The 14,867-nt window shown below is 43.5% G+C and overlaps 1 protein-coding gene across 10 annotated transcripts in view; it reads right to left on the bottom strand.

The window, feature by feature from the left end:
• The window catches only part of LOC132406148 (cAMP-specific 3',5'-cyclic phosphodiesterase 4C-like), a 283,893-nt gene that overhangs the window by 40,720 nt on the left and 228,306 nt on the right, over positions 1-14,867 (bottom strand). For all 10 annotated transcript variants that reach the window (XM_059991408.1, XM_059991407.1, XM_059991405.1 and 7 more), the window contains 3 exons: positions 8,338-8,374; positions 4,054-4,127; positions 2,773-2,822 (listed from right to left, as the gene is read on the bottom strand). In XM_059991408.1, coding sequence (XP_059847391.1) covers positions 2,773-2,822; positions 4,054-4,127; positions 8,338-8,374 — 161 coding nt within the window. The remainder of the gene's footprint in view (positions 1-2,772; positions 2,823-4,053; positions 4,128-8,337; positions 8,375-14,867) is intronic.

Here is a 14,867-nt window from a genome sequence, read left to right as displayed (position 1 = left end):
CACCTATTGTCTATTGTCTATAAAACACCGGAGGAACTCAGCAGGTCCGGCAGAATCTGTGGAGGGAGATGAAAAGTCAGTAATTCAGGGCAAGATCCTTCATCGGGTCACCTAATGAAGTCCTGGTCAGAGTCCTGATGAAGGGTCTCAGCCCAAAACGTCGACTGTTCATTCTCCTCTGCTATACCTGCTGAGTTCCTTCAGCATTATACGTGCATTGCCCCACAATTTAAACACTGGGGTTCCTCAGGAATGAGCTGTGATGAAGTTCCCACTCTCACAATTGTTTAAATAAGGGATTAGGACAGCTGGCATTGACTTTCCTGGTGGGCAAGGAATCTGAAACTGCAACACGAGCTACCCCACTGATAGTATGAGATTGCTAATATTGAAGCAACACAAGGCCAGTCTACAGAGCAGAACATTACCCCTTTAAATATGCAAAGGAGGAGTGCCAGGAACTGCTCAGTGCTGTGTGAAGATTTGCGAGGCTTTCGACTTGGAAACTGTCCGGTGTACACTCCCCAGCACCTCAGCATGGAAAAGGGTTAAGCTGGGCGAGAGGTGTCGGCGTGACTGCCTGGGACGGTGGGGGAAGGGCAGCTGGCATGGTAAACCAACAGCTGGGAGCAAAGAACCAGCTTCTGGAGTTCTTATTAATGGCCCTTTGCTGACGTCAATCAGATGGTTAACATACTGACTGCAAAATGAGAGGCAGCCCTTGTGTGGGCTCCCCAGGTACACTGGCAGATGGTGGAAGGAAAACCCGACCTAGAATTTACTGCTCTGAACCTGGAATGAAGACTAGGGGCACGGAATGACTGAATCCGATTCCTGGGTTTTCTTGAATTTGTCGATGTGAATTCAAAGCCCAGAAAAGGGATTCACAATGTACCATCTGTAGTTCTCCCAACCCTAAGAGAACAAATTGTGGTTTCAAAGCTTGACTCTCGAGGCCAAGGTGCTGAAACTTAGGCTGATGTTTCAGTGTAGTCTGGAAGGAATACTACACTGTCAGAGGTGTATCTTTCGCTTGTGATCTTATCCTGAGACCCCATCTGTCTCCTCAAGTGGATGTAAAATATTCACTGATTCAGAGCACAAGGGAGTGTGACCTGATGCCATTATCATATTAGGATTGGTAACCATAAGCTCTGGATTGTACGGAGGAGAGAGGTGAAGAGATTTAAGGAGGCAATATCCAATATTATAACTCAGGCATCTGAAAGCACGTGCCAATGGTGCAGTGAGCAACGTGAGGTATTAAGAGCCCATAAGAGGAGGAATGCAGGGGTCGAGGGATTTCAGGGCTTGAGAAGATTACAGAGGAAGGGAGGTAATTGATAAACAAGGATAGGAACTTTAAACAAGGTACTGTGTCGTCTCTAACAAAGAGGAGCTGACAGGTTGTGAGAAGGGCTAGCAAATCCTTCTCATCCCACCATAACCGGAAACTGTCCTTAATCCTAATCCATTGCCATGACAGGGTAGAGTGGGGTATGTCACCAAACTTGGTGAAATATTTGTCCAATTAAAGATCAGAGGTACCAGCCAATTGAGTCCCAGTGTTAATAGTGGTGATGGTGGAACTTGTGGCCAATGGGGCTACTGCAAGTGAAGCGCTTCCTAACTTTTCCAACTTAAAGGACCCTTCACCCCACCTCCTGCCACTGTACAGTAGAAGTTCCCACATGTCCCATCAGCGAAGAGATGAAAATCCCATGTGTTCAAATAGGGCAGAGATTCTTTGCCAATCAGTGTGTTCATTTCTGACATATCACTAGGGAAGACACCAAGGAGATTGAGAGGCGATCCATCAACACTGTATAAAGATTGAAGTAAGTTACTCAGGAAAACTGAAGGGCCTTGGATTGCAGCCACAGCGATGGATGGGGCTCTGGGTACGTGTAGCTGAGCTGTGCAAAATTGTAAAAGACTTTAAAATTCCACTGGAAGGACTGCAAAGGATCAACAAACACCCAAACAGGGAGGGAATGAGAAATATTTTTATGCAGCCAGTTGGTAGTCTGGAACATGCTGCCTAACAGGATTGTGGTTACAAATTCAACAGGAACATTCAAGCAAATACATGAAAAGGATTGTGAGATGGAGCAAGACAATAGGACTGATTGAGGGCACTTATTCAATGAGCCAGTACAGGTCCAATGGGCTGAATGAGCTCCTCCTGGGAAGAATCGCTGGGGTTGAGAAAATAAAAACTTGCAAAAGTAGCTGCTCTTGCTCCGCAGGGTCAGGGCAGTCTGTAGGAAGCTAACAAATTCAGAAGACACAACTCAAACTGATCAGCTCAATCCTTTGCATCTCTCCTCCACCCTCTCACAACCTTACATCTCCTGGAGTGCGGACGTTCTCTAATGTTACACGGATGCAAAGACCACCACATTCTGTGCCTTTGACCGTCGGACTATTCTGAATCTCTGGACAAGGGTGGGATTGAAGGTGGTGAATCACAATGGAGTCTATTTCCAAGCACCACAGTGGGCTGATGAGTGCCACAAGGTCCAACGTTGTTTAACATCATTTCCAGAACACAACTGTAAATAACTGTTACTCCAGATCCGATGCAGCTTAAAAAACACAGTAAGATAAGGAACACAATAATAAAAAAAACACCATCTTATGTATTTACACTTACTGCATATGTACATAAGAGAGCTTATATACATAGATTGATAGTAATACAGAGATTTGAGAGGAAGAGAAGGGAAACTCCCTCCAGGTCAGCAGGATCCAATCAAGTCTTTCACTCACCGTGTGGGATTGGCCGAATGACCCCTGGGCTGCATCCTGTCGATCGCCAGCTAACAAAGGAAGAAGGATGGATGAGAATCTTGTCCAATGCCAAGTGCCCTCATGCACACTCTCAGGTTAATCTTAAACCTCCCTCATGGAAACAGGAAATGGAACCTCTCGTTAAAGGCGACTAGACTCCTGGGTCTGACAGAGTGCAGATAGACACAAAATAAAGCTTGCTCTACCCGTCCCTCCCCCATACACTCTCAGGCACACACAGTGCTGACTACAACATGGGTTGGATGCAACAGATTTTCCTTTACATTGCCCCGTAAAACATTCCCAGAGTAGTAACAGGGCCAGTGCGATGAAAACACCCCCTTCAGTGTCATGTAAACATGCCCAGGGGAAGAACCATCTTTGACTTCTTTTTGAGAGCCAGGCAAGGTATGGGTTTAGTGGTTGTGAGGGGGTGGAGGAGAGATGGAATGGATTGAGCTAATCAGTTTGAGGCTGTATCATCTGAATTTGGATGCAAGGTACACAAACGAAATGAATTCAAGAGTTTTGAGTCACCCTTAAAAAATCCTACACAGAAAAATACATTTGGCAAAATGGAGTTTCTGAAGAAAATGTAATCAAAAGTAATATATTAAAATTATTTGAGAATTATAATGTATTATTAACTAGGAGTAACATTCACCCCACTCTTTCTAAGACCAATAGCTTTTTCCAATATTCTGTTCTTTTGCTCTAGGCCCCATGCTCAACGTAACCTAACAACAAGTGTGGGTAAATAATAAACCACTCGGGCAGCTGCTTCTCTCAATGCTAGTCCTAGTTTATCCACATCAGCCACTGCATGGAAATCCAAGAGCAGGAAGCCCCTGTTCTGCCCCCTTCCCCAGCCCCGTTGTGGATAGCCTAATCCTCCGAGCTGAGAGCCAGGTCAGCGCTGACTGCGAATTGCAGCTGGAGCAGTTAGGCTGGATTCCACCTCCGCTGGGCGAAACAGTCCAGGGGGGACGGAGGGGAAGGCCAGGAGCAGTCATGGTCATGGGGAGCTTGTTGTGTTGTCTACCCATCAGAGAGTCTCCAGTTTATATTGGTAAGCGCGGCCCATGTTGCCTCAGTTGGCTCCTGGGTGCATTCCATGGGTCCCATACTGAACCAGGGACGTTATCAGGAGCCGAGGGGAAAGTGCTTGGAATGTTTCTCAAATTGCTTTACTTAAGTACCTGAACAAGTGGGTGCCCCCAATGCACCTTCTCCACACCAGCCCAGAAATAAAACCCTTACTTGCTCTTCACTTGATCCTGTAGATTAGTCAGGGTGGCAAAATTATGCCTCACGGTCCGTAAACTGGCCAGCACCTGGGGGGAGATGGCAAAAGAAAACATGATTTACCAAAAAATAACCTCAGATCAAGAGTCAGGCAGTCCATGCAAGCAAATTTCCCTCGGTATTTCTGAGCTAGTTTATGGAAGACTAGAGAGCGAGGAGAGAGGTTGTTTGTGGGGCGAGAGCCAGTCATGACCCAATGCTCAATCGGGTGAGGTTTTGGAAAGCAACCTATGGGTGATATCATTGGAATCTGTGCCTCTGCATAGCAGCAGGGACTCCAATTACAGTCCCAGTCCAAACGAGTCCTTAATCTGTTTTCTCTTTGCTGCTTCCTTTTTGCCCTGCTTCTGTTGCCTTTGCCTCTGATTGAGAAGTACAAGTGTGGTATTAACCGACAGCACTCGCACCGAAATCTTGTGCAAGCACTCAAAACACAAACATAGGCCAACATTCAAGTCGAGTACTCAGGGAGTACCACACTGTCTGAGGTGTCATATTTTGAGTGAGACATTAAGCCATGCCTCTCCCTGCTCTCTCAGGTGTGAAGGAAAACAGGGTTGGAATTGCCACTGCACTTCAGGTAGAACGACTGAAAGTCTTGCTATTTAGTGACTATCTCTTAGAGATGTGTGAGAGTTTGCTACGTATCAATTGGCTGCTATCATGCTAATAATGACTACATTTCAAAGTATTTCACAGGCAGTAAAACTAGCTGCAACATGTACAACAAGCTGGATGAACTCAGCAGGTTGGGCAGCATCCGTGGAAACGAACATAGTAGAAGAAGGCAGAAACATGAGAGAGGTGATAGGCAGCTGGAGGAGGAGGCATAGTGAAAGTGGGATGTGGGAAGGGAGGGGGAGGGAATTACAATTACATTCCTTCTTCACCCTTCCTGCCTATCCCCTCACTGCTTCCCCTCTCCACCCCTTGATCTTTCCCCTTACTGGTTTTTCACCTGGCACCTACCAGCCTTCTCCTTCCCAGCCTCCCCCCACCTACTTTACAGGGCCCCTGCCCCCTCTATCTTCAGTCCAGACGAAGGGTCTCAGCCCGAAACGTTGACTGTTCATTTCCATGGATGCTGCCCAGCCTGCTGAGTTCCTCCAGCGTGTTGTACGTGTTGCTAAAACGAGTTGCACCATGTTCAGATCGTGGAAGGTGCTAATAGTTGCAGGAACGAAGCTGTGCGCATGCTCAGCAAGCAGGACTTGCAGAATCAGGATGAGAACCCCACATGTACAAGGAACCAGTTATCTGCACATACTCAGGATCTGTTCCAGTACATACACTGTGATCTGGACAGATTCAAGATCAAGTATAGCCAAACACCAGTTACCTTTTGATAGTCAAATCCGTCTGTAAGATTGGTGTCATCTAAATCTATGGGCAAACTGTGTGGCCTATCTTTGTTGTTAGACTGAGGCTCAAGTTCAGGTCTAGGCGCAGACACGACTTTGGGCAAATAGCTTTCTGATCTGCAGCAGCAACAGCAGCAAATTCTAAGCATGTTCAACTCTGTTATAAAGGGCCCGTGTTTCCTAGCAACCTTCAGATGAAGTCATATGCCAATTTCGGAGCCTATGATTGGCTTATGTTCAGGTGTGTAGAATTCTTGATTGTTCTCCACTAGGTAGGAATAGTTAATTCAGGTTATTCTGACCCAATCATAAGGCTGATTCTATATGGGTACAATGATGTCACATAAGTTTCTGACATTGACATTCTATGAAGCAGTTAGAGTGGGTAGCAGGTAGTGGAGCCTGAAAGCACAACAGTAACGGGCAGTGTGGCATCCTTCAATGCACTTTCATTTTATAATTCTTTAGCATTCTAAGTCTCGGAATGTTTTGAAAATCTCTGAAAATCAAGACAACAGCAGTCTGGGTGTAATGCTCATGCTCAACCTTACAGACTGTGGGAACACTGCCACGTGTGGTGCACGGTTCACGAAGAATGATTTTCAGCAGCTTTTTACGAGGAAACTAGCGATAGGCAATAAACACTAGCCTTGCCTGCGATGCCATAATTGCCAAGAAATGAATTAAATAAAACCATTACTTCTGAATCTAATCTTCATTTTCCACTAATCTCCAAAGGAGGTTGCTGGCAAGTCAAAGGACAGATCAAATCTGTCCAAATTGATTTCCTGTTTTGTTTGAGAAATCATGAATTGACTGGAGCAAGGACCTTGAAGATGTGTGCAGGCTTATGCCACCAGGAGATCAGGTTACAACAAGTTAATTTCACTTTACAGTTAGCAGGAGACCCTGTACTGACTAGGACCTTTGAATCGTACTGGATGGACATGGGGTTTGAAAGTATTTCTGGAGATCCATGTTAATCTTTTACTTGTTTCTTCAATGTGTGAAAAAGTTGAAGCATTTAAATGTTGCTTTGACTAGCGTCCATCGAATTTGTGTATGTCAAGAACTTGAAAGCTTATATCTGTCCTTGGACTTCCTGTCATTGCTAAACCATTAGCACTTGGATTAAGAAAACACTTCCACTAGCACGTTCACAGAATGGAACAGCTCTTGAAATTAGGGCTGAGATAGCTTTACTCTGTATCTTACACTGCCTTTGCCCTGGGAGCGTTTGACGGCATGGCACAAAAGGAGTTTTACTCAGTATTTAACCCACATTACCTTTTCTTTGGGAGTATTTGTGTCAACAGTGTACAATTACTCAGTACCTAAGATCACAGAATCGTTTGTTGCAGAGACAGGTCCTTTCAGTAATTATATCTAACCCCACCACCTCCTCTGACAGTTCTTTCCAGATATTTAATGTTGTTTCTGTGAAAAACCTACCCTTCAAATCTGCTTTAAATTTCTCCCCTTTCACTTTAAACCTATGACTTCTGGTTCTAGGCTCCCCGTCCTGGGAAAAAAACTCTCTACACTATTCATAATTTTATAAACATCTATAAGGTTATCTCTTAGCCCCTTATGTTCTAGTGAGAATAAATCCAGCCTGTCTAATCCTCACTTATATTACAGCTCTCCAGGCAACAACTTAGTTAGTCTCTTCTGCATTCTTTTTAATGCTACCACATCCTTTCTGTAATGCTGTTACTAAAACACTGTACATAACACTGTAAGTCCGGTCAGACAAATGCTTTATACAGTTGCAACATGATATCCGAGTTCTTACACTCAATGTCTCACCTATTGAAGGCAAGCATACCTTCTTCACTATCATATCCATCTGTGTCATTTCTTTCAGAGAACCATAGAGAATCTCTCTCTGTACAACAGCACCCTAAAAAGCCCTATCACTAACTCTATATGTCCGACCACAACTTGACTTCCAATGTGCAAGATTTCCCCTCATTCTCCAATTCTCAAGAGAACATTGACCCAAGTCTACTCAATTTCTCTTCAGTTGGTAAACCCACCTAGAATTAGTCTAGAGAATGGCAACTCTGTACCTAACTTACCCAATGTCTGTCATGGAAGTGTTTGACAGGAAATGTTCATGAAGATTTACTGTCCATTTACTGTCCCTGCCATGGAAATATTTGATTTTTGACGGTGGTATCATCCCTCCAAATTCTCTTTACTGTCAAGCACCTGGTTATTCTGTCCCATGTCCTTCAATTTCTTTGATGTCCAAAATTACCACTATACTAAGAATGGCAGTCACCTCACACTTAGTGATGTTAAACCTCACCTTTCCAGCTCTTAGCTTCATCCCACCCCCTCCGGTCTTCTCCTATCATTTCGTATTTCCCCCTCCCCCTCTCAAATCTCTTAGTATCTCTCATTTCAGTTAGTCCTGACGAAGGGTCTCGGCCCGAAACGTCGACAGCGCTTCTCCCTATAGATGCTGCCTGGCCTGCTGTGTTCCACCAGCATTTTGTGTGTGTTGCATATCTGCTCTCCCAGGTAGCCCAGCTTTTTGAAGAAGGGCAGAGGTGTAATCCTGAATGTTTTGGCTCAATACCTATCCACAAGCTGGGACGATAAGAACAGACAATACTGTTGTTTCTGGGACAAGTTAACTACCAAAGTGACCATATTTCAGAATGGATTTAATTGGTTATAATTCTCTTTGGGAATCTCAAGGTGCTGAAAGGAGGACTAGAATACAAGTTTTTCTCTTCTGTGTTCCAAGAGACAGCTGAGCTACTCACAAGCCTGAAGAGAAGTGGAGACAACATGGAGAGTGGAAAACAAAATGGGAAATCATTTCTCTTTCTCTCATTCAAACAGGAACTCGGGCTGTCCTACTCACCTGAGCAAATGGAGTCACAATCATGTCTTCTGTATGGCTGAGTACAAAAAGAATTGCACAGTTAGAACAGTGTTCCTCCATACATTCAATGTACTGCTTACTTACAATGAACCAAATACTCAATGCAGACATACTAAGATGCAGCAAAGCAGAAGTTGTTGATGTTCCCCACAAACCAAACCACACGACAATTCAAAGTTTTATTTGGATGTGGGACTGTCATATCTTTAGCACCTTGTTTTACTTCCATTTTCCTTAGTGACATTGAAGGAGGTCATCAGTTCTTCAATCAGTTCTCTGTTGGTTTACGATAGTTGGTGAGTTACATTCACCAACTAATTTTCCCTGTAAGCTATTCTCCCACATTTCCACCAGTTCCACCGCTCCCATATACCATGGAAATTTACAGTGGCCAGTTATACTACCTTGCACTGGCCGGTGGTGTAGTGGCATCCACACCAAGCTTCAAGGCCAGTGGTCCCAGGTTCGAATCCAGCCAGCACCTCACACGCTTTCCATCCATGCCAGGTTGAGCTTCGAGCTAGCAACTCAGCCCCATAAAAAACAGACAAATGCTAAAGAAATGGCAAGGTTGTCGCCCGTTGTGCCAGAAAGTGCGGAAAGGAACAGCAACAGCAACAATTACACCACTAGGATGCTTCCTGCAGGAAGCTGAGCAAGGGTCACTTCATTGTTGGGTTGAATTGCAGAATCCTCACAAATCTTCTCGTCCAGCAGATCAATATACCCTCTCAACTAGCTAAAGATTGGGGGCGGTGTATCATTATTGCCAAATCAGTATATTGACAAATAACGATGAGTTGGAGTACAGGAAGGAGACAGACAGCCTTGTGACACGGTAATATTACAATAACTTTTCTCTCAATGCCAACAAAACAAAAAGAGACTTCAGAAAGGGCGGAGGTGCACGTGCACATGCTCCTGCCTACGTCAATGGTGCTGAGATTAAAAGAATAGTGAACTTCAAGTTCCTGGTTATGAACATCTCCAATAGCCTGTCCTGATTGCTTTGTTGATGCCTCTACTTCCTCAGGAGGCTAAAGAAATTTGGCATGCCCCTTTGACCCTTATCATCTCTTTCTCAATGCACCTTAGAAAGCATTTTGTGTTGATGCATAATGATTTGATCTGGCCACTGCTCTATACTGACGGTCCCAGTGCAAGAAACTGCAGAGATATGACGTGGATATAGCTCAGCACATCACGGGAACTAGCCCTCCCTCAGTCAACTCTGTCTGTACTTCTCACTGCCTCTGCAAAGCAGCCAGCATAATCAAAGACACTGCCCTACCCTCTCCCTTCGGGCAGGAGACAAACAGAAGTCTGAATGCGTGTACCACCAACCTCGGGGCCTCCTCTGTTCCACCGTTACCAGATTCTTTAATGGACCACTTGGCCTCACAATCTCTTTTGTCATAAAAGTTGCACTTCATCATTCATCTGCACTGCAATTTCACAGTAGTTTTTTTTAACACTTTGTTATTGTTTCACCCTAGTTTTGCTCATTGCACTGAACTAGAACTTCAATACAGGTGTCCCCCCACCCCTTACAAAGATAGAGTGTTCCTTTGAAACTTTTCTTAAGTGGAAATGGCTTAAAGCGAAGAACCATTAATTTATATGGGGAATTTTTTTTAAAGTGAAAATCCTCTTTGTAATGCAAAAACAGGTTACTAATGTAGGTCTTTTGTAAAAGCGAAGTGGCATAAAGCAAACATTCATAAAGCGGAGGAGACCTGTTGGCATGAATTGGCATGAACGGTATGAAATACAAGCTTTTCACCAAACCCTGGCACGTGAGGATAATAAACCAATACCAATACTTCTGGCTTGTAACTGAAAGTTTCTGACCCTACTTCAGAGGCTGGAGCAGAATCCCTACACTGACAGTCCTAATGTAGAGAGAGTATTGCACTGTCACAGGTGCTGCCTTTTAGAAAAGACCCTGTCAACCCTCTCAGGTGGATACAGTGGATTCTGGTTAATTGGGCCATTGTTTAATTGGGGCAGCTGCTTATTTGGAACAACTTTTAAAGTACAAAAACTAATTGAGGAAATACTGTAGGCAGGATTCCTTTTGTGTATTTGGGATACTATGCCACTTCATTGGGGCAGGAGACAAGTGTCAAATTTTAACTACCTTCAAATGCGTGCATTTGTGCAGCTGTTAGACTGTGCTTAGGGTGAACAGATTCTAAATAGCGTCAGTTACGCGTGTTCAAAAAGCAGTGATTTTTGTCACTGATAGTTGGTGAGAAATGGGCAGTGAGACAATGCAGAGCTGCTTTGCTCACTGCGGTTTCAGGCACTCGGGCTTGGAGATGCCAGAAATGTGCGGGAGCGAAAATGAAATGATTTCACTCCAACAAGTGGCAGATAGATGCTTCTATTGATAACCATTAGGAACGGTATAGTACCATAATACCATTGTTAGTGTTCTGATTTGTTCTGTAATTCATTTTAAATCATAATTTGTTATTAAATGATAGTTTGTCTATTTTATACATCTTTAACTATTTCTATGAAACTTTGGCTAATTGGGACAGCTACTTAATTGAGCCGAAATGTATGAGTCCTGATGTGTCCCAATTAACTGGAATCCACTGTATTTTATATCTTATAATTGCAGGGAAGATTGCCCACTAAGATGAATACATTCACCTTTGACCAACATTACCAATGCAGATGATCTGATTACTGTCAATAATTTACCTTTATGGTGGTGCCCAGTGTGATAAAAACATCGTAAAGGACTTGACGGGACAGATAGTGCATTGCGATTGTTGCGAATTTCCTGTGCACAATCTGGCCTTTGGATTCCTTTCATTAGAAGATGCCTTTCATTTGCTGCAAAGCAGATAGCAGCAGCAGGGTGCAAGCTCTCAAAATCTACAGTCAACACCACAATTTTAGTTCCTGTCCCACCGACCTTTTACTATATAATGGATTATTGCTGAAACTTGTAGGTACAGGCACACAGTTAGGTCAGGCTACATTTCAACAAACTGCCCTCTCACCCTTTTACCAGCTGTAAGATCTGAAAATGCAGCAGAGGATAGGGCGTGGAGCTTCTGAAATTTCTTCTAGTGGTCATAGAGTCATCCTGCTGGGAAACAGGCCATTCAGCTGACCAGTTGGCACCTGGTCATGTGAATTCCGTCTTCCAGCATTTAGCTGATAGTCTACAATGCAATGGTGATTCAAGTGCTCATCTAGACACTTTTTAAATATTGGCAGCAGCTCTGCTCTCAGTCAATGTTCTCCAGGTACTCACAACTGGGTGAGAAAGGCCCCCTCAGATCCCCTTAAGATCTCTTACCCTTTACTCTAAATCTGTGTCCTCTAGTTTTATCCATCTCTTCTATGGGGTAAAGCTTCCTGCAGTCTGTCACTGTAACTCAATCATTCTTGCTGCTCAGAGTGAACAAGATTCTTTAGAAAAGCTTGGTATCATATTTAACTTCAAGATGTGCCACAGACCACTGTACTATCATTGTACTAACGATTTCCACCTTTCCGTTGATGCAGTCTCTGCTCTCCTGCTGAAGCTCTCATCCCTGCTATCATTTCTTACTGCTAGATCTGACTGTTCCGTATGCAGACGAGAGGGAGTACAGGAGTGAGATATACCATCTAGTGGAGTGGTGTCGCAGCAACAACCTGGCACTCAACGTCAGTAAGATGAAAGAGCTGATTGTGGACTTCAGGAAGGGTAAGATGAAGGAACACGTACCAATCCTCACAGAGGGATCAGAACTGGAGAGAGAGAGCAATTTCAAGTTCCTGGGTGTCAGGATCTCTGAGGACCTAACCTGGTCCCAACATATTGATGTAGTTATAAAGAAGGCAAGAGAGCGACTATACTTCATTAGGAATTTGAAGAGATTTGGTATGTCAACAAAAACACTCAAAAACTTCAATAGATGTACCGTGGAGAGCATTCTGACAGGCTGCATCACTGTCTGGTATGGCGGGGCTACTGCACAAGACTGACAGAAGCTGCAGAAGGTTGTAAATCTAGTCAGCTCCATCTTGGGCACTAGCCTACAAAGTACCCAGGATATCTTCAGGGAGCGGGGTCTCAGAAAGGCAGCGTCCATTATTAAGGACCTCCAGCACCCAGGGCGTGTCCTTCTCTCATTATTACCAACAGAAGCCTGAAGGCACACACTCAGCGATTCAGAAACAGCTTCTTCCCCTCTGCCATCCGATTCCTAAATGGACATTGAACCCATGAACACTACCTCACTTTTTTAATATATAGTATTTGTTTTTGCACAATTTTAAATCGATTCAATATACATATACTGTAATTGACTTATTATTATATTTATTTTTCTTCTTCCATATTATGTTTTGCATTGAACTGCTGCGGCTAAGTTGACAAATTTCACGTCACATGCCGGTGAGAACAAACCTGATTCTGATTCTTGGGTGGTCTCTCTGTGTTACTCTGGTGAGTCCATCCTTAGTTCTCATTTCCAGGTGTCGACATGCACTGAGTCTGTTTATCTGTTACCTGAGCTCATCGACCTACATTGATTACCAGTCCAGCAATCCTTCGATTTCAAAATTCTCACCCTTGTTTTCTAATCCTTCTGAGAGCTCAATAATATAAATGTTCATGACATGAACAGCACAGACAAGGATAGCATTTATTCCAAACTGTTCTTGAGAAGGTGGTGGTGAGGTGTCTTTCTGAACCACTTCAGGTCTTCTGGTGAATATGCTCCTGAATTGCTTTTGAGTAAGGATTTAGAGCCAGCAATGACAAAAGTCTGGGTGCAACTTGGAGTGGAACCAGCAGGTGGCAGTGTTCTCCTGCATCTACTGCCCTGATGCAGTTGGGGGCCACACAGACAAGTAAAATATATACAGTGGATGCCAGTTATCTGGGACATTGGATAACTGGTGCAGCTACTTACTTGGGCCAACTCGTAAAGAACAAAAACTAATCGAGAAAGTAGCTGGGAGGACATTCTTTGTTTATTTGGGACACTATGCTGTTCAATTGGGACAGGACACTGTTGCAGAACAGTTTCAGTCATGTGCATTTGTGTGGCCGATAGACACTGCAACGTGCTTAGAGTGAGCAACTTTTAAACAGTGTTTGTTGCATGTGTTTGTGTTCAAAAAGCAGTGATTTTTGTGACTGATAGTTGGCGAGAAATAAACAGTAAAACAACTCAGAACTGTCACGTTCATCTTTCAAGCATTCAGGCTTGGAGATGTCAGAAATGGTTGGGCGTGAAAATGAAAATGAACTTCACCAATTTAGGAACTACAAAGAATTTGAAAGTATCAACAATCATCTTGAATGTTACAATGAAAATGAAGATTTGGAGGATATAATAATCAAAAACACTAAGAATTGAGTTCAATATCTGCACTAGGTGGGTGCATTGATTTTGTTCATTTACAGTCACTCAAATGAACACAGCAAAGTGTTGATGAATTCCTCAATCGATAACAGTTAGGAACTAATACACAGTTTTATAGCTTGTTGTTCAGTCATTTAATCAAGTCTGGCTCTTCGTGATTTCAAGGACCACAGTGTTTTCATGGCAAGATACTGAAGTAGGTTGCCAGGCCTTTCTTCTGTGCAGGTACTGCTGCCGTCCAGGTTGGGACCCAGCTGGGTTTGAACTCAGGACCATCTGCCTTTAAGTCCATTGCTGATGCCACTACACCACCAGTTTTATAGTACTGTGATATTATTGTTAGTGTTCTGATTTGATCTGTATTTCACTTAAATGCATAATTTGTTAATCAGTTAGAAGGTAGTTTGTCTATTTATACCTATTGAACTATTTCCATGAAACTTCGGCTAACTGGGGCAGCTGCTTAATTGGGCCAAGATGCACTATAATCCCAATGTGTTCCAGATAACTGGAATCCACTGTATATAATAGATGGCTCTGTGATATTGATGCAGGAAACTAATCGGCTGGTAGATGTGAAGCAAACCAAAATAGCCGCTTTGTTCTCTGTGGATTCAAACTTGTATGTTCTTGGAGCTACACTTTCCTAGACAAGAGAACTATACTTCTTCAAGCTATTGCCTCAAACACTGTACACAGAAAGGCCTTGATGTCAGTATGAGAGTTAGTTTCTGTAAGATATCCATCCCCTGGGTCAGTTCTTGTAGTCATGCATTTATGTGGCTCAAACAGGAGAGCTTCTGATCATTAATGACTTTTAGGATGTGGATAGAATGAGGACTTGGCAATGGTAATGCCTTTGAATGTCAAGGATAACTCAACATACTTTCTTTTATCAGTAACAGGCACCAACCTTGCTCAAATGCATGTTACTTGCTCGTGATCAGCCCATGCTTGAAGTTATCCAGGACCTGCTGATGAATATGTGGCTGGCTTCACTTGTTCAAGATTGAGTAACACTGAATCATCAACCACCTTTGGACTTTTTTGACAGAATTAAGGTCTTTGACAAAGCAGCTGATGATGGTTTGACCTGGGACAACTAGTCTGAGGAGCCTCTGCAACAAT

The sequence above is a fragment of the Hypanus sabinus genome, chromosome 16 (genome assembly GCF_030144855.1).
Source record: "Hypanus sabinus isolate sHypSab1 chromosome 16, sHypSab1.hap1, whole genome shotgun sequence".
Lineage (NCBI taxonomy): Eukaryota > Metazoa > Chordata > Chondrichthyes > Myliobatiformes > Dasyatidae > Hypanus > Hypanus sabinus.
This window is presented reverse-complemented; position numbering and strand designations above follow the sequence as displayed.